Source organism: Saccostrea cucullata, unplaced genomic scaffold (genome assembly GCF_032062105.1).
Source record: "Saccostrea cucullata isolate Sc308-1 unplaced genomic scaffold, CSIRO_AGI_Scuc_v1 ctg2232, whole genome shotgun sequence".
Lineage (NCBI taxonomy): Eukaryota > Metazoa > Mollusca > Bivalvia > Ostreida > Ostreidae > Saccostrea > Saccostrea cuccullata.
In genome coordinates this window covers 223,501-242,389 of record NW_026926569.1, presented here as the reverse complement: position 1 = coordinate 242,389, position 18,889 = coordinate 223,501, and the positions used below count along the sequence as shown (strand labels likewise).

At 35.9% G+C, this 18,889-nt stretch overlaps 2 protein-coding genes across 2 annotated transcripts in view; one reads left to right on the top strand and one right to left on the bottom strand.

The window, feature by feature from the left end:
- The window catches only part of LOC134272080 (E3 ubiquitin-protein ligase HERC2-like), a gene marked incomplete at its 3' end in the record, with an annotated part of 52,828 nt that extends 34,426 nt beyond the window's left edge, over nt 1–18,402 (bottom strand). The window contains exons 1-20 of the mRNA XM_062754314.1: nt 18,330–18,402; nt 17,197–17,248; nt 15,823–15,912; nt 14,870–14,987; nt 13,196–13,396; nt 12,613–12,832; nt 11,996–12,256; nt 11,354–11,633; nt 10,855–11,016; nt 10,274–10,477; nt 9,828–9,979; nt 9,213–9,472; nt 8,676–8,847; nt 8,072–8,345; nt 7,551–7,751; nt 6,970–7,198; nt 5,912–6,057; nt 5,351–5,490; nt 4,785–4,975; nt 2,909–3,064 (exon numbers count right to left, since the gene is read on the bottom strand). Coding sequence (XP_062610298.1) covers nt 2,909–3,064; nt 4,785–4,975; nt 5,351–5,490; nt 5,912–6,057; nt 6,970–7,198; nt 7,551–7,751; nt 8,072–8,345; nt 8,676–8,847; nt 9,213–9,472; nt 9,828–9,979; nt 10,274–10,477; nt 10,855–11,016; nt 11,354–11,633; nt 11,996–12,256; nt 12,613–12,832; nt 13,196–13,396; nt 14,870–14,987; nt 15,823–15,897 — 3,442 coding nt within the window. The remainder of the gene's footprint in view (nt 1–2,908; nt 3,065–4,784; nt 4,976–5,350; nt 5,491–5,911; nt 6,058–6,969; nt 7,199–7,550; nt 7,752–8,071; nt 8,346–8,675; nt 8,848–9,212; nt 9,473–9,827; nt 9,980–10,273; nt 10,478–10,854; nt 11,017–11,353; nt 11,634–11,995; nt 12,257–12,612; nt 12,833–13,195; nt 13,397–14,869; nt 14,988–15,822; nt 15,913–17,196; nt 17,249–18,329) is intronic.
- Nucleotides 778–2,508, top strand: LOC134272099 (EMILIN-1-like). Its single transcript, XM_062754339.1, has 2 exons — nt 778–1,672; nt 1,974–2,508. The coding sequence occupies exons 1-2, from the start codon at nt 1,354–1,356 to the stop codon at nt 2,378–2,380; spliced, it is 726 nt and encodes a 241-aa protein (XP_062610323.1). The 5' UTR covers nt 778–1,353; the 3' UTR covers nt 2,381–2,508.
- Nucleotides 18,403–18,889: the final 487 nt, after the last annotated feature.

Sequence of the window (18,889 nt, the reverse complement as noted above, 5' to 3'; positions counted from 1 at the left end):
TATTTACATCCTACAGATCCCATATTATCCCTAAATCTTTGAACGAACCAGAGCAAATCGAGGACGTCGTCGGTCTTCAACTTTCATCATGACGTCAACATGGCGAAGTCAAGGACGAATTATTTTGGAGAATTAATTTGTGTATTTACGATATTTGTTGACTTAAACAACATTCAATGAGTTTTTATAAGTTTAATTTATAGATTGTTTTGACAAATAAAGTTGGATTTTATCAATATTCATCTTGTATACGTTTCTTTGCGGCATAAAGTATTCCTACGCCGTACAAAATAACGGATTGTATGGCGGCCTCAAAAGAAATAATCTTAACAATTAAAAAAAATTCGTAATATTGGAATTATAAGAATTAAACGTTCTTCAGAATTTATTGATGTGTACTCTCCATCACAAACTTTACATACCGGGTAAAAGTGCTTCGCACTTTTATTCAGTTTGTGAGTAAAAAGGCAGAGTTTAAACATCGATAAATTCTGAAAAAAGAAAGTTTAATCCTATAATAACTGATATAAGATAAAGTTATTATTAAGACATGTTCAATTGTATATATGCTGCAAATTTGCCCAATATAAATCATATGCTAGAAAAATAAAGCACACTTTTTTTTAATTTTTCATTTTTTATCTACCTATATTTTTTCCTATTATCATCTATAAATTCTTTTGGTTTAATTTTCAGTGTCGTAATGGTGTTGATAACAAATTATGATAACAACAGATATCTCTTTATCAGACAGAATGAATGATAAATACATAACATTGTAGAAGCTCATATAATAATGTGTTAACACACATCCTAATAATTATGACCTGGATTAATTGTGCCCTGTTTTTGCTGTATGGATTTCTGTATGCTAATGCTTTGTTATTCCATGGATCACAAACCAATGCCACACCGTCCATCTCTAGTGGACAGCCGGACTCTAGTGACCATCAAAGACTTCTTCATCTGGAAACCATTCTGGATTTGGTGATAAAAGAGTTAAACTCAGTGAATCAAGAAAATCAACTCCTTCAACTTAAGCAGACAACCTTAGAGAGAGAAGTTCAGGCGATAAAGCAATGGAACCAAACTTTAGAGACAAAGCTACAAGCTGCTGAGACAAAGATGACGTTCTTAGAGGATTCCCTGATGGCAGTAATTAGTGAAAATAAAGTGTTAAAAGACAGAGTGGACACTTAAAACTCTTCTTCCAATTTATCACAATTCCATGACAGCTTTAAAAAACATCTGGATAGTCTGAATTTGACATCTACTTTTTTACAGCAAGAAAACATTATTTTGAAAAAAGAGGTCAACATTTTAAACTCCTCTTTTACACAGTTACAACTGTATATGTCTACTGGGGAAGATATGAAAAGATTAGAGAACATCTTAGCCTTTGAAATTGAGCAGGCAGTCAGAGACAGTGAAGAAAAAATGATTAAGAACATGTCTGCCACAGTCACAGACCTGGAACTCCGGGACCGATATTTATCACTTTCTCTGTTGGATGTACACAGCAACATGACCATGTTTAACCACACACTTTCTCAGCTAAAGAAACAGCAGGAAAGGCAAGAAGAGCAACAGAATATGACAATACATCATTTAACACATTCGCTGCAGAAAAATACAGCAAAATTAAGCAACATTCTTTCCCATCTTCATACACGTAAGAAAACACTTTCTTTTTAAAAGATGCACAAAGCACACAGGAATACTGGGGGATTACGAGTGGCAAATACATCAAATCATCATTTCTGTTTCAAAATACACCATCTTGCTAGAAAAAGATAACATATGACAGTATTATGACATTTGGGTGTCTTGTCTTAATGGTTTAAAGATAATTTCTCTTTGACAACATTTACACGACATATATATTGTTTTTATATATATCTTTTTTAATTTCAAATGTGTCCTCTTTTATATGTTCAAAAATTGTATTCATCTGTGCTGTATTTATCTTCCAGGAGTTGCTTTCACAGCTGGGGTGGGGTACTTTGATAAGCTGTCCTTTGCACCCTCAGAGACAATCATATTCAAGCAAATCATATACCAGGTGGGAGGGGGATACAACCCCATGACTGGGGTTTTTACTGCCCCAAAGGCTGGACTGTACCTCATTTTTAGTACTGCAGTGTCTCAACGATTTAACAGAATCAGAACACAATTTGTGATCAATGGTTCTGTTAAGACAGGAGCAATGGCGCAGATGGACAACACTGACTTTGAACATTACCTGTCAACCTCCAATCTTGTGGTCCACCCCTTACAGGTGGGGGACAGGGTCTGGATACAGATGTATCAGGGGAAACTTATTTACGCTGGTTATGGAGAAACATCATTCTCTGTCATCATGATTAATGGATCACAATAATCTGAGTGCACTGTATGACTTATTAAATCTCAGACATGCCTGCTATGTTAAATACAGTTTTACAAATTTAATAAAAAATATATTTAGGTGAAAACAAATGGGGATTAACTTAATTGTCTGTTAATAAAGCAGAATGACACTTATAATCTTCAATAAGGATGTAATCTGCATCTTAACCAAACTTCCTGAAGATTGCTTTCACTAGAACCATGTTCCAAGGATTTGAAGTGCACATCACATTTTGCACATACAATCCACAGAATTATTTTTAAGATTTTCTATTAACACTGGAGGATTTAGAGGGTGTGGGTCGGGGTGGGGTTTAAGTGTGACAAAGAGAGATATGATATTGGGTGTTTCAGAGACTTATCTCCATCACATCTCACTTGACTTTTCTATGAACCAATACATTTGATAAGCAGTAAGTATTTTTTAATCTCCAAAGTTCAAACTGCAATCTGCTATAATATTGAAAACACCTACAGATTCACTAAACTGTTGACCTTGACCTTTCTATAAATGACTGACCTGTGACATCCTTGGTGAGGACCCTGGAGACCACAGAGAAGTGTTTGCTGCTGATACAGGCAAGGCTGGTGGCCTGGGGGAGGATCACAGAGACGTGGTTACACAGGAGCAGAATGTACTTCCTCAGCAGCGACCCCGCCCCTAGGAACTGCAACTCTGTAATGATAAACATTCACAAACAAAGTTCTTTTACTTCAAGGCTTCTTGAATTTACTATAGAGTTCATAATTTAACTTAGTTTAAAAATCATGTCTGTGACTTTTAAAGGAATCCATTAGTTTAAGAAGTATGTCTGTGACTTTAAAAGGAATCTTTTTCATTCATTCAAAGAAATTCAGAATTATCTTCTTCAACAATATAAAAACATAGAAAGTATAAATACATCAACAATTATTTTTAGATAACTTCTCTGTGAACTCAGTACATTTATGTCAAGTCTTTTAATTTTAAATCTTTCAAACAAGTTGGGGGAAAAAATTCACTTAATCCAGTGTTAGAATACATCACCCAGACAGTTATGTTTAAAGTGGGTCTGGTAATCTTTCTTTCCCATTAACTCTTTACTGTTTGGCTGCTTTGTGGCAACGCACTTTGAAGAAATTATGCACTTTGAAAAATTTTTTCAAAGTGCGTTAAAATTGGGACAAAATCAACGCACTTTGAAAAAAATTTTCAAAGTGCGTTAAATTTTGGACACACTCAATGCACTTTGAAATTTTTTTTCAGAGTGCGTTAAGAGTGTACATAAACATTTTGTACCATGGGGACATGTAACGCACTTTAAAAAAAATATGTATAAAACAAAAAAATTCTAGACTTAGATTTTAGAAACAATTTGTAATAATTATTTCTTTTTGAAAAACTTTTTTAATTTACATGCACTCATTTAACCTCATTGAAAACAAGGAGAAGACGAGTAGAAGGTCTCTAACCCCAACTCGTTTTCCCATAAATTGAACATAGCCGTCGGTAGCAAATTAAAAGTGGACACCCCTCTCCCGTAGATAGGCCACAATTTTCAATGCCTATTTCAGAGCTGCCAACATTCTGAAATGACAAATAGTAAGGCAGGGTCTAGGGACCACGCTAGGCCCCCTGCCCCTGAAGATGTTTTGTAACTTGACATGCAATATGATGCATGTTTCCATTTTGTTAACTTTAAAACATTGTCATGAATGTGATCGACCTTCTAAAACCAAAACGATGATACAAGAAAGCATTGAAAGAATTATAAATACATAATAATTGTAGAAACTATAGACTGCCAGCTATGAAAATAACAGAATTATAAGCTTTGAACGAGAAAAAACTGAAATCGGAAAAATATACAGAGAAATCGTAAGGCGTATTTTAGACGCTGATTTCGTACGCCTTACGCCAAAATCGTAAGGGTTGGCAGCTCTGCTATTTTATGTATTTCTCTGCCTAAGCCCTCCCCCCCCACCCCCGGTACTGATATCTATGCTACACCCAAAAAAACTATTATGACATCGAAAACATTTAATTCATTTTACTTACATATCATGCAAACAAATTAGATAAAATATGTATACAGTAAAACATTTAAGAGAGAGAGAATTTTCAAAGTATGGAAAAATCAAAATTGCTCATTTTCACATTCTTGAAATGACCTCATCACCGAAGAGTTATCAATCAGGTTCAATTAATTATTTATCATACCTTGGATTTGTAAGAATATATAGACCAGGCCATATACATTTTTTCAAAGTGCGTTAATATGGTTGATATTAACGCACTTTGAAAAGAAATTTTATTTTTTCAAAGTGCGTTGATTTGGTCCCAAATTTAACGCACTTTGAAATTTTTTTTCAAAGTGCGTAATTTTTCAAAGTGCATTGTAACATTGCTTCCTCACCTTTTTCTGTCCCAGTGGTTAGTAATGGCCCCTCCCCGTCCAGGGGGAATATTCGGGAGACCAGTAGCCTCTGGACTTGGAGGAGGAGGTCCAGGGAGGGGGAGGTCTCACAGAGGTCCCATTCCTCCGTCTTCAGGAAGTGGTCCTTAGAAATGTCCTCCAGGTGGGACAGAGAATAGGAGGCAGAATTCCTGTATCAGAAGTAGACAGGTTTATTACAGTGTCTCTTTGATTAATACATATCTTTGTAGCAGATGATTTGAGATGCCTTCTGATTAGCACATGTTGTAGGAAAAGATGATATTTATGATATATATTTTTTTTACTGTATTTTTCAAAACATATTCAGACACATGATATCTTCCAATAAAAATATTTAGATTGCCCAGGTTTTAATTATGCATTAATAGTAACCATTTAAAGGTTCAAAGACATGTAAACATCCAATGATACACGACTAAGTTTCAATAAAAATCATTTCACTGCATAAGTTCCCTTTGACTCTTCATAGTAAAAATTTTATTACAAAGATTTCCTGATCTATTCACATTCACATGAGAGTATACCTTAATAGCTGTTGAATCAACTGGAGGAGAGGAATGGTTGCCCCGTTTTCATCACTTTCCCTGGGGTAGGAATCAAGTGGCTCTGCCTCAATGTCTCCTGATTTCTCACAGGTCAGCAACTCATGTGTTTCTTCCCTTTCCTAGCAAAAAAAAAATAGAATTAACAAGGGTGTTTGCAAGCAGGTAAAATAGGCACTTGGTCATACATCATATCATAAAATTGAAGTGTTATTTTCATATCAGTATTTTGAAATCAGTATTATTAAACTATATCCCAAGTCATCCAGTGCTGTAAATTCCTTATTTTATGTGGTTACTTAATATCCTGAAAGAACTCTTAGATGTCTAATCCCAAGTACGATAGTTTACAAGACTAGTGGATCAAGAGATTTTACAGAGATTTCAGCCCATGAAAATAAAAGTTATTTATTTTGCTACTGGTGCTTCTCATGAAATTACATGAGAATTAATTAATTTTTTGTGTAGTTTTCAAGGAATCTACAGTACTCAGAACATGTGCTTACACTTACCAGTACTTATAAGCTGCAGTAAAGGACTCACCTTTTTGCCTTCAATCTCTGTGATCTCGTTTTTAATGGCCGCCTCCAGAGCAGACTCAAGGCCCCCGTCAGCCATCAGACTGCTGACCAGCAGGTCGGTCATAAATCTCTGTCCGGGGCTCATAATACTGGCATCATGGCTGACCACTTACAAAATAAAAACTCAAGTTAATGAATAAAATTCATATCAGTCATAAATCTCTGTCCCAGACTCATAATACTTGCATCATGACTCACCACTGACAAAACAAGCATTCTGAGAGTATTGCATAAGCAATATATGTCCCCTACCAGGTTCCCCTTTTCCTTGAGGTTGTCATTTTATAATATGCAAAAGTTATGTCCAAGGTAAAACTGCATGATTTTTAGGTTGTGAATGCCTTAAACCTAATAAAATAATCCACATTAATACGAAAATTCAACTCATTTTCCAACGTCTTCTTCTCGCTTCATATTTATGTCGACCATTGGAAGTTAGCGCAGCACGAACCCGATCTTAATTAAACGAAAATGAAAACTTCAAAATGCCATAATTCTGTCAAAAATTAATGAAGCGGTGCGAAATTCAAACTTGATCTGTAACTCATCAAGATCCATTCACATACCAAAATTCAGTTCAATATCTGCAAGCGTTTAGAAAAAAAGTGCGGAAAACCAAGTGGGACAAACTGACAGACAGACGGGGACAGACAGACAGACAGACGGACAGACGCAGAGGAAACCTATAGTCCCCTCCGGTTTCACCGGTAGGGGACTAATAACAACTCAACTATTTCAATAATACCATTTACCATTGTACCTTGAAATACATGTGTAATCCAATAATTGCATCCCTTATATTCATGTAGGTTATTCTATTATCTAAAGTACACAGTGTTCTGAATATATGGTTTTTTTTTTCAGAACAGATTTTGTTTTTCAAACTTGAAATACAAGAATTTTGTGTATAAACGTACATGTGTATTCATATGTGCAAGGACAGATGTTAATCCAAATTATCATTAAATTCATGAACCAAAGAAAATCTTATTCTCAAATACATGTTAATCAAAACCTTACCTTCAGTAGACAAGAGAGTTGACAATGTTCTTGCCCGCTCCTCTGCCGTGGGCAGCAGGATGGACCAGCCGCTCTGAAGGGCATTCTGGGCCGCTAACTGGACGGTATTAATGACGCCCAGGTTACTGGCAAGGGAGACCACTCTCTGCTTCAGACTGGTCACCAGGGGACTCCCTGGACCCAGACCCAGGAGATCTGTGCTCTCAGACTGACATATGGTGGCATAAAACTGAAATGGTGGTGCAAAGACTTAACAAAACAATTCAGAGGGAATTTATCATTCACAATTTGTTTTGTCTTACAAAGCATAAAAAAGACGAAATCACATTAAACAAGTTTTAAGAATTGCAAGGGGGTATTTCATGTAATGCATCGAACAATATACCAAATCTTATTTCTTACTATAAATTCTAAGCATATGTTAGCAAGTTTAAGACTTGCAACACTTAAAACACAATATTTGTTATTCCTGATGTTCATCTCAGCCACACTAAATTCAAAACTATTTACCCTCCCCACCCCCCGACCACCAGCCCACCATTTTTGAATAGTGATCCCAAACCTCCCATAGAATATTTTACCTGAAGATTAAGGAGGTTTAGCCCTGCTACAGCCAGACACTCTTTGTCCTGTGGGGGTGGCCAGTCAGACTGTCCATCCATTCCCACACAGACCTCAGCCAGCAGTTCATCCAGCTGTTCAAACGTACTCTTACACACGTCCACAATAAACGGTACCCTACTACCCACAATCCATTGTCCTCCACTGGTCCAGGCAAATGTCTGAAAAATATAAACACAGCTTTCTCATACTTGTCCAGGCCAATTTTGATGCCATATGTACAGGAGGAAGGAAAGTGGGTGAAAAGTACTTAAAAGCTAAATTAGGCTAAGTTCCATGACTTGCACTGCTATAGGAAAAATGTTACATAGCTGATTAGATGAAAATATAATCCATAGCTTGCCAATCATAGCTACAATATGCTTTCACATCAATCAAAAAAATGTGAAATCAAAAATCTATTTTGAATTAACAAATAAATAACATAGTATTTTTACTTTATACATGTACATGTATGTAGCTTTGCCACAATCTTTCTCACCTGATTTGGGCCACAGGCCACTCCTATGATGTTCTTCCCCTCCATCCCAGAAATGAGGGTGGGCTCGGTGAAGTTACTGATGGAGGGGTTCCCTAACTGTCCCTGTTCATTACGGCCCCACCCATACAGCTCCCCGTCCTCGGTGACAGCCATACAATGGAGGGATCCAATGGCAATGTCCTTGACCTTTTTAGCAGAGAGAGCCTCTATCTGTTTGGGATGCCTCACGTGATCCTCTGTTCCGTGTCCAAGTCTAAAGTTATCGCCTTTACCCCTACAGTTCAATTTTAAGACAATGTCATGTTCTAATTTTGTTAACATTTATCATTTTAAGCCAAAACCCTGACAAATGTGACCAATAAAATTTATTCATATTATTCCATCTAGTGTAAGAAGATGTGACCTTTCAAAATAGTAAGGTTTTTCAACCATATTGCCAAGTAAAGTTTAAAGGAAAGTTTAAGTTACAATAAATTTAATGATACAAAAAACTAATGTCCTGTAAGAGAGCTATAGTCACTTATGCACTTTTTAAGTACATACACACACAGACAAACAAGCAAAGAAGAAAGCTTCTTGAACACCGATTGATGGTTGGACTCACCAGGAATACACAGCCCCCGACTTGGTCAGGGCCAGACTACACTGGGTGCCACAATAAACCCTGACCACGTCCTGTCCCATCAGCTTCTCGATGACCTTGGGGGTCTTACAGCCATCGTTTCCCCCTCTGCCCAGCTTACCATAGTCACCATCTCCCCAAGAATAAACAGCACCTTTACATAAAATTCAAAAAATAGATAATAATATCCTTCATTTTTAAAATAAAATAAATATTGAATAGATTTCATTTATAAACTAAAAGAAATAATCAGGTCACCAATAAATTGTGAAAATGTGCAAGTAATTCTTATTTATCATGTTTACATATACATGTCCTGGTAATTATAATATGAATAATATATGGAGATGACAAACGGTAATCAAGCTCAAAAAGTCTATTGAAACAATAAAAATTGGGAACAGAGCAAACATGGAATATCTATAATTTTTGTTTGTCAAAATCAGTCTCAGGCAATGGGAGTGATTTCTTGGTGCACAAGATGAGTGAAGAACTGAAGATCGACTTAAAAAAAGAAACCTGAGTCAGTGACTGCCAGAGTCTGGGCATCTCCACTTCCACAAGCTATATCGAGGATGCGATGGCCCTTGAAGAATTTGAGGAGAATGGGTGTGGTTTGATCCTCACTGCTACCATGCCCCAGACGACCAAAATTTCCCTTCCCCCAAGAGTACACCTCTCCATTAGCTGTCATGGCAACACTGTATGAGCTTCCACAGCAGATTTTGGTCACCTGTTTTCCTGAGAGGGTTGTTATAAGTGCAGGCTCCTCACGATGTCTGAAGAAAAATAATAATTCTTCATACATTTAAATTCAATATTAAATAAATAATTTTTTGAAACTAAAAATAATGCATTTTCTTATTTTTTGTTCAGTCATGACAATCCATAGCCTTGATTCTACAGCTGACCTTCAACTTAATTTTGAATTGTATGTCATATTTGAGTTAGATCTAGTTTATTTTTATTTTTCATTGAGCTGAGCCAACAAAGTAGAGAAAGCAGTAATTCTGACATGTAAACAAAAAAAAATTCTAGCAGGACGACCATGAACTCTGACTTTGAAATCACATGTACATTACTATAAGAATAACCTTTCTCTATTGATTCTTTTACATGTACATTTATACTTACATGTAGTCCCCATGACCCAGTTTCCCTCCGTCTCCATTGCCCCACGAGAACACCTCCCCATCACTAGTCAGTCCCATGTAGTGTTTCCCGTCAGGGTGAGCTGCTATCTTGATGACTTCTCTGTCTCCAAAACCATTCAACTGCTGCAGGGTCTGAAAAGAACAATATAATGCAGTCTGAACCTACCTTTACGATCAAGTGCATGTACAATTACAATGGTGCTCACTGACTTCAGTATTTTTTACTTGTCCCCATGATTTGTAAAATCCATTGCCTTATATGGACAGCTACAGATTCAATTGAAGTTCTACATGTAGCTAGGACTAAAACTATACACAAGTAAAATAAGTTGTCTGACTCTTTCAGCTCTGCAAAGCTCTACAGATACTTTAAATTTATTCTGGGTTTTTTTTTTTATGAATTTGAAGATTTTCTGACTAACATACTGGAGACAGGCTTGTGTAGTACAGCATGTAGACTTTTCCAGCCTTTGACAAGATCAGACAGCACCTCTCAGAACAAGCTATCTGTTGTACACCTCCAATGTCAGCGAAGAAGTCCATCAGAAACGGCCCTATAGCCCCGCCCTCTGCTGCCCAGGCCAGCCAGCCTAGTCCAAGAACTTCCTGTGAACTGCCTTGTTTCATAGCCTGAAAAAAATGTAGAAGTTCTTATATCACAGAAGTCAATTATCAATAGCCACATTTTTTTTCAAATTAGTAACCATTACAGGTACTGTGAAATCATTCTAATTTGCGAGGGTCAATGTCTATAAAAAGGCAAAACTTTATTTGCTCATGGGGTTGTAATTTCAGATTACTCACTTTGTAGATTCAATGAATAAATATTTACAAAACAAATATTTGTGGGGATGTAAAATCATGGGTGAGGTTGACTAGCACAATCCTTGAACATTGTTTCCCCACGAACAAAGATGATTTCATGGCATCTGCCAAATTTTTTTTTCTAAATTTAACATAAACCTTCGATGATAATGTACAGGGGGTAGAGAGATTTTTTATCTTACCTTTTGAGCACTGAATGGGCTGAGATAGGGGCCCGTTAGTCGGTCCAGGTGGGACATGATGACCACGGCTGACATTCGGAGATCTATTAAGGTGTTGGGGTCCTCAGGGTAGGTCAGGTAATTCAGAAAAATCTCTGTAGGACTGGCTATCTGTACCTCAGACTGAAGAATCAAAATAATGTGTATGTCATAAAAATCTTCAGCAGCTTAAGCATTTATAAAAGTGAACATGTAGTAGCTGAATATATGAAGTTTAGGGAAAAAATTGAAGGATTGATAAATGCTTATAATATAGCTTGACTTGTACTTCAGAAAAAGTGGAGGGAGTTGGTTGGATTTTAAAATAGAACTGCAAGACTTAAAGATGTAAAATGTATTATTCAATTTCAAAAACAGCATTGAAATATAGTTAAAAAGCACTAAAAACAAAATTAAGTATAAAGCTACTAGCTAGTATACTTGTAAAGAAAATAACAGATGATAAAGGGAAACATCCCACCTCTTCTAGTTTCCTCTGTTCCCAATAGACCCTGGATTTGGAGCCTTTGATGGCTTGAAATCTCTCCAGGAGTCGTATTAGGGGAGCACAGTTCAATCCGCTGCTGATCCGGTTGTCGGATTCCTGACAGCTGTTGTTCCAGAGATTGAGCAGGAGCAGGACTGAGCTGAGAACGTGACTGAGCGAGCCCCTCTGCACGGACAGCTCGAGCAGAAGACACAGTGCTGTCTGCTGGTCCTGGACTGGTATCTTACCAGAGCTTGTTGACTGAATGGAGGTCCTGTGTCAAAAAAATGTAAAAATTTCAGACTCAGAAACCTTTAAGCTTATATAAATCATGATGCCTTAAGAACAGATGATATGGAAATGGATGCCTGGGATGCTATATGTTTTTGGACCTATTTTGGATGTAAAATGATGTAAATATCAAATTTCTAAATTAAACAGAAACAGTTAATCTGGCATTTTTTATAGGTCAAATTAGTTCTATTTTGAATGAAGAGATTACGATGCAGTTAATTTTTTACATTTTTCTTTCATAAACATGATTGAAGTATTTGTTGTTATTTTCATGGTTTGGGAAAAAGGTTTATTCATAGCATCTCAACTGCTCAGTCATTCCTAATGACTGTGACAACCTACCCCCTAACAACCCCCTGTAGAAAGCTAGAAGCTCGATCCACCACTTCTAACCAGACACTAGACACCCTGCTCTCTTCAAACAGTGTGGCTTCTGGTAGGGACTGTAGGGCTTCCAATGACTCATGTAACAGTTCACTGCACAAGTCAGAGTCTTCACCAGAACGCCAGGCTCTACGCAGGAAGGCAAAGGCAAAACTGAGAGCTGCTCTAGACCCCACCCTTGCCAATCCTACTGTTGCTTTCTCAGCTGGCTTCATGGAGCTTTGAAGAGTAAAAATTTGAGAACATATGTAAAGAAGAGAAGACTACGTTACTGAAATGAATTTCATCAATGTAATATTTACCAATCACAAGACTTATTAATATTAAAATGTGCAACATTTGATAAAAACTTCATTATCATCAACATGCATTTAAAGGAACGATATCAGTTTCATTTATTCTATTACCTTATTCAGTTACAAAAAGCACATATCTTGCTTGTATTTTTTCCAGAACTATCATGTTTTACCTCTCACAGAGGTAATAGTTTTAAAAGAGAACACTTCAGGCAATTGAATAACAATAACTTTATTTTTTTAAATAAAACACAATTGTAGAATTGTCTCCTCTTTTACCTTTTTTGTTTGTTAAGGTTAGTCTGATCAGCTTGACTTTTCTTGGAGGGCTGTCTCCCCTCGTTGGGCGACTGTCTCCCGAGGGCGATGAAGTAACGCTGGAGAATGGCCAACCTCTGCTGCAGTCGCGTAATGGAGGCCGAGGTGCAGGAGGCCTCGGTACACAGCTTCTGGTGCTCATACAGTATGGACCTCAAGCACTGCTTTAACTGACTAGAATCTGAATGGTAAACAAAATATTGCAATAAATGAACTTGTGTATTTACACAATTAAGATTTTATGCAACTTGACTTAAAATCCCTGAAATAAAAATTAATTGCCACTTCATGGAATTGAATCGAACAAGGATAAACCACTGTTTACAGCAGGGCCACAATAATTTTATGAACCAGCTATTCAATAAATTTCAACAGGAACTTAATTCATCTAGCTGTCTAAGAATTGGGCACCACAGTTGACTTGTGAGTTCCAGTTTTGAGTGGAAAGGGGACTTCTCATCTATCTGTTTAAGAAGCAGACTCCATGATGTATTTAGTGCAATTGAGTGGAAAAAGGGATACATTCTGTCCCAAATTCCATTACCTGGTTGTTCCCCCCAGGTCCAGGAGTTGATGATGGGCTGGGAGTGTTTGGGGTAAGATAGATCCTCCTTGTGCTGCTGGGCTTCCTCCTGGTCTAACTTCTGACAGGGGAGACAATTACAGCCATTATTGGGCCCGCAGTGTCCATCGCAGCAGCTGCAGGACAGGACCTTCATTCCACAGTAATACTTCCCAGTCTCCCCTGTAAATGAAATATTCCATAATGAACAGGTTTATAAAAACAAGAGGCCCATGGGCCACATCGTTCACCTGAGAAGCTTTGGCCATTCTGTTCTTTACCAGATTTCCCCCTTGTAATACATATTGTGACCCCACCCTTCTAACTTAACATAATTTAAACAATTTGAAATCTACACTACCCCAGTATGCTTCCAAATAAGTTTCAGCTTTGATTTTCAGATTTTTTCTATATATTTCTATGTAAAACATTGATTCCCCATTGTGGCCCCGCCCAAACCCTAGGAGTCATGATTTGAACAATTTAGAATCTACACTACCCCAGGATGCTTCCAAATAAGTTTCAGCTTCTCTGGCTCAGTGGTTCTTGAGAAGAAGATTTTCAAAGATTTTTCCTATATATTTCAATGTAAAACATTGATTCCCCATTGTGGCCCCGCCCTACCCCCGGGGGTCATGATTTGTACAATTTAGAATCTACACTACCCCAAGATGCTTCCACAAAAGTTTCAGCTTTTCTGGCCCAGCGGTTCTTGGGAAGAAGATTTTCAAAGATTTTTCCTATATATTTCTATGTAAAACATTGATTCCCCATTGTGGCCCCGCCCTACCCCCGGGGGTCATGATTTGAACAATTTAGAATTTACACTACCACAGGATGCTTCCACATAAGTTTCAGCTTTACTGGCCCTTTGGTTCTTGAGGAGAAGATTTTTTAATGACCCAACCCTATTTTTGTCTTTTCTTGATTATCTCCCCTTGCGAGGGGATATGTCCCTTCATTTTATAAATTTAAATTCCCCTTCACCCAAGGATACTTTGTACCAAGTTTGGTCAAAATTGGCCTAGTGGTTCTTGAGAAGAAGTCGAAAATGTGAGAAGTTTATAGACGGACAGACGGACAGACGGACGGACAGACAGACGGACGATGGACAAAATGTGATCAGAAAAGCTCACTTGAGCCTTCAACTCAGGTGAGCTAAAAATACTAGGTACAGTCAAACCTCATTACTGTATACAGGGTTATTTTTGCCCCGTGTTATTTTCGCCCTTTTGCACTTGCGAACTTTTTGCCCCGTTTTAAATTCGCCCAGTCATAGTTTTGTTTAAGAAATTATGCTGTGCAATTTGAATTCGCACCGTTTTAAATTCGCCCAATCAGGAAGAGGGCGAAAGGGGCGGAAATAAAACGGGGGCGAAAATTTCCCTGTATACAGTATCTCAAACTTTATGGGAACAAGAAAAAAATTTCAAGATGTCAGAGAATTCAAATATTGAGACAAAGGTTTCAGATATTGTTAACATCACATTTTACTATGTTCTTTGCACCATCAATATTACAGAGCATCATTATTTGCAGTAAAAGGATCAAAGGAATCTTGGAAACTCTGAAAGCAGTCCTTTTTTGCAAATAAACAAGAGAATTAAACTTAATGCTTTGAATTAATGTCAGAGTTACACCTTGATTTTTTCTTACCTTTTCTGGCCAGTACGCCTGCACTGTTGATGAGTCCATCGTTATGGCTGACCGAAATCTCACCCTCTTTGACCAGTTCATTCCACAATGCACTAAGCTCGTCTCGGTTAAAGACACCCTACAAGAATAACATCACTTTATCATGTGGCACAGACTCTGACTAAGCTAATGAAAACTATCAGTAAAAAATCACATAAAATCAACAGAGCTTTCAATATTATCGTAACAGACAAAAACTACATGCTGTCAAAAGACAGTACGGTACTACCCGCATGTAGGCGTTTGCCTCAAAATGTACTCTCCTTCGTACCTAGGTAACTAAAGAAAAAGTCAGAAAAATTATTTTTTTAATCGACATATTTATATACATGTAAAACAGAAAATGTTTGGGTAAGCATGTGGCCCACGGGCCTCTAATGCTAGTTTTTCATAAAACAAGAGGCCCAAGGGGCCTTAACAGTCACCTGAGTACAATTTAGAGGATCCAAAGACTGATCAATTAAAGCAATATAAATAGTATGATCAGATGATTAGGAACAACAAATAATTGATCTAGTATCTATCTGTCCCCCATTTATCGCAATTACCATAAAACTATTAACAAATAAATATCTATTTTTAAATCAACTTGGCCTTTGAATATCTCAACATGCTCAATATGGTGCCACCTTTTAAGAGGGCTGGGTGGTTGTGGCCATTTTCAGACTATATTGATCTCCTTTAGAAGAAGAGCTCCATATTAAGGTAAACAAAAATTATCCAATTTTAAAACTAAAATGTACAAAATACTTCTTTACCAAATGAAAGTTAACAGCTTAAGATATATCTAAAAAAAAAATATGTTACATCTGATGGTTAATTTGTTGAAACCCCAGCCTCCTTAAGTTTAAAATTCTTATCATCATCAAAGATTATTTTTAAAATTATATGATTTAAAAAAGAAAGTAACATACCTGTAGATTTGTTTTAGCCCATCTCTTGTCCAGTCTTTGCTGGGGCCTTAGTTTGGTGTCCACTGACCAACTCATTTCTATTTAATCATACTAAAAAAAACAAAATCAGTCTTTTATTTATCATGTACCAGTGTTTTATCAGAGGGTCTGTTATATCGCAGTGAAAAAGTAGGGCTGTGTATTGGGCCAAAAATTTCAATACGATACGATTTAATATTTTTTAAAGCGATATGCGATATATTGGATTCTAAAATAAGTCAATCAGAAAAGGCATCTAAATCAATTTTATGCATGAATTTCATAACAATTGAGTGTTTTATTACCCATTTTAAAGTTCTTGTGTCATTGTCATTACAAATAACACTTCAAAATAAAACTTTTAATGACAGTAAAAGTTTAATGACAGTACATGTCCAAATAAAAATCTCATTGTACTTTGTAATAATTATAAAAACTGTGTTATTTCCTTTCAAATTATATAATTATTGAACAGTTTTAATTCAAAAAAGTGAATTATAATCTTTGGTGATTAAAATTCCCATCTTTTTAACAGAATTAGAAGAAAAACTGTCTTTCCGATACGTATTGGAAGTTATTTTTCGATACGATATTATTCTTGAATATCGATACGTATCGATATATCGATATATTGATACAGCCCTATGAAAAAGTGAACCCGGGTTCAAAATATTATGGGATATACTGAACCCGGGTTCAATGTATCGTGGTATCAAAATATGCTACATCGGTGCTGCACTTTGTTCCCTTCAAGACCTGACACATCTTATGCAGGTAGAACAAAAACTATGATATTAAAGTTATTATATGTATGCTTTATATTTCAAAACTGTTAAGAGGACATGTACTTGGGTATCAGTTCACATCATTAAAACAATGAAAGTAATTGTCTATTAATCCCATGAAAATTAGAGACTTAATTCACATATTGTTGGAGCTAGTTCACTTTCTATTAATAGCTCTTTTTTCCATCCCATACCCATCCTACTACATGGATATCCTAATTCTCCTAAAAAGCTTTAAAATTATGGGGTTTTTTTTATCTAAAATAGAAGAACTTTACTCTATGGTCTCCAATAATAAATACCAGTAAATATTTGTCACATTTAAAAATGCTTGTCAGATTTACAACTTTCAAAAGAAAGGAAAAAGTTTGTTCAATGCAGATATATATATATAGAGCTAATTTCAAGCACCTCTTCAGTGATATCATAGTTTATCAATAGGTCAAAGAAAGTAAAATGCATGTAACAGGACATACCCCCCACCCCCACCCCACCCCCATTTGGTATGAAATGATAACAATAAAAAAAAGTCCTCAACTCTATGCCTTTAACTCTTTATTCAAATATTTACCTGCAGTTTGCGAAAAATTAAGAAATCTGCTGTATTTTACTATCCCATTGACCTGGATTAAAAGTAAATAGAACCATTATCAACATAACATCAATTGTCGATGAAAGAAAAATATACATGTACATGCATGCATTATTTTTAATGCAATTTCTAATAAAACTTGTATAATTACACTGAAATTCTTCACATATATCTTATCATCAAGATGGAATCTATATCAATGAAAAATTGCATAAAAGCATGGGAGAACAACTTAATATAATTATTAATATTTGTTTACAGTTAAATTGAAAATAAAACAGTTATAATTATATGATGTCCCAAGACAATGTACCACTTTGAAATTCATCAAATTAACTTTTGTCACAAGAGGATCTCGGGATTATGTGATATATACCATATATGATCAAATTACAAATCATTATTCCAATGGTATCTTTATTATTTTTCCTGCAGTTTTGCACAGTCTTTGTATATTTACCAGTGGGTCACATCTGTTGACAGTTCTGTACCACTTTTTAGAACGCATGGCCAGTGAAAGGAAAACCTAACAACTAGTCTAACCTGACCCTGTCCCTTTTTGATCTAAACATCTTTCAATCTATTGGGTACTAGATATGTTTCTTTACAAAAATGAACAAAACTCAGTGCATGCTGACAAATTTACAATCCCTAATCACTTTTTTGTACAAACACAAGAACATTTTGTGTGCCAGTGTGGATTATATAATTTGTAATAGATGCCGAGGAGACAGGATGTCATGAAAAATGGAAATTGACAATTATATCTATGTATGTTAGCCTCTTGAGCTGTTGGGAGAAAAGGGGGTCACGTAAATTGGGTTAACATAGTTAAGTAGGTAATGCATTTAATATTCATAAATGTAAGAAACGAATAATTTAAGGTCATCACTGTATAACCTATATCAGTGAAACATTAAAGAAAAACTTACCAATCCACTGAACAATAGTGAATTTCTAGAAAACAGTGGAAAAGACCTGCGTGTTGTGCGACATGCAGCACGGTTGTTTTACAATGGAAGTGACGAATGCAACATTAATGCCTGGAATCAATTTTTTCAGAAATATCCTCGAACATTTTTGCTTTCTGATTTGCTCTAAAAATACGTTACCTGCCTTGAGTTGTTAATAAATAGACGAATACAGAAGAACCAAAGTTGTCAAAAATTCTGGGTTTACTATTTCGAAAATATCGAGCCCGATCTCTTATATTCAGTAAATGCGTTTCATTATTTCCGAGTACTTACAGTGGCGTGCCAAAAGTGAAGATAATTTTATTTTTTCTCTATATATTTCATTGAAAACAACATTTTGTAAAATCATAGGTAAATGGTCAATTTTTGTCCAATTTAATTATTTATTTCAGTACTTAAACCAGAAAATGTGTAGTTATCTTTCTTTAAAAGATCATTACACGTTTAATATGTAGTAAAATATAGTTCATCACTAAACATCAGTTCTAAAATTCAAGATCAATGTTGACTATATAATTCATTGTGAGTATATGACTTAAAAATTCATGTCACACTTAAATTAGAATATTTTTAAATTATCAATGCTTATCAGATAAAATTTTAAACCATTGTTTTTTTAAAACTACAACAATTTCTTGGATTATCAAGAAATTTTTGATAAAATCTGTCAAGAAATGTTGTCATACCAGCGATTTTAC

Coding starts and splice junctions, on each gene's coding strand:
- LOC134272099 (XM_062754339.1), top strand. CDS start 1,354: ATGTCTACTGGGGAAGATATGAAAAGATTAGAGAACATCTTAGCCTTT. Junction 1,673..1,973: donor TCTTTCCCATCTTCATACAC/GTAAGAAAACAC, acceptor TTTATCTTCCAG/GAGTTGCTTTCACAGCTGGG.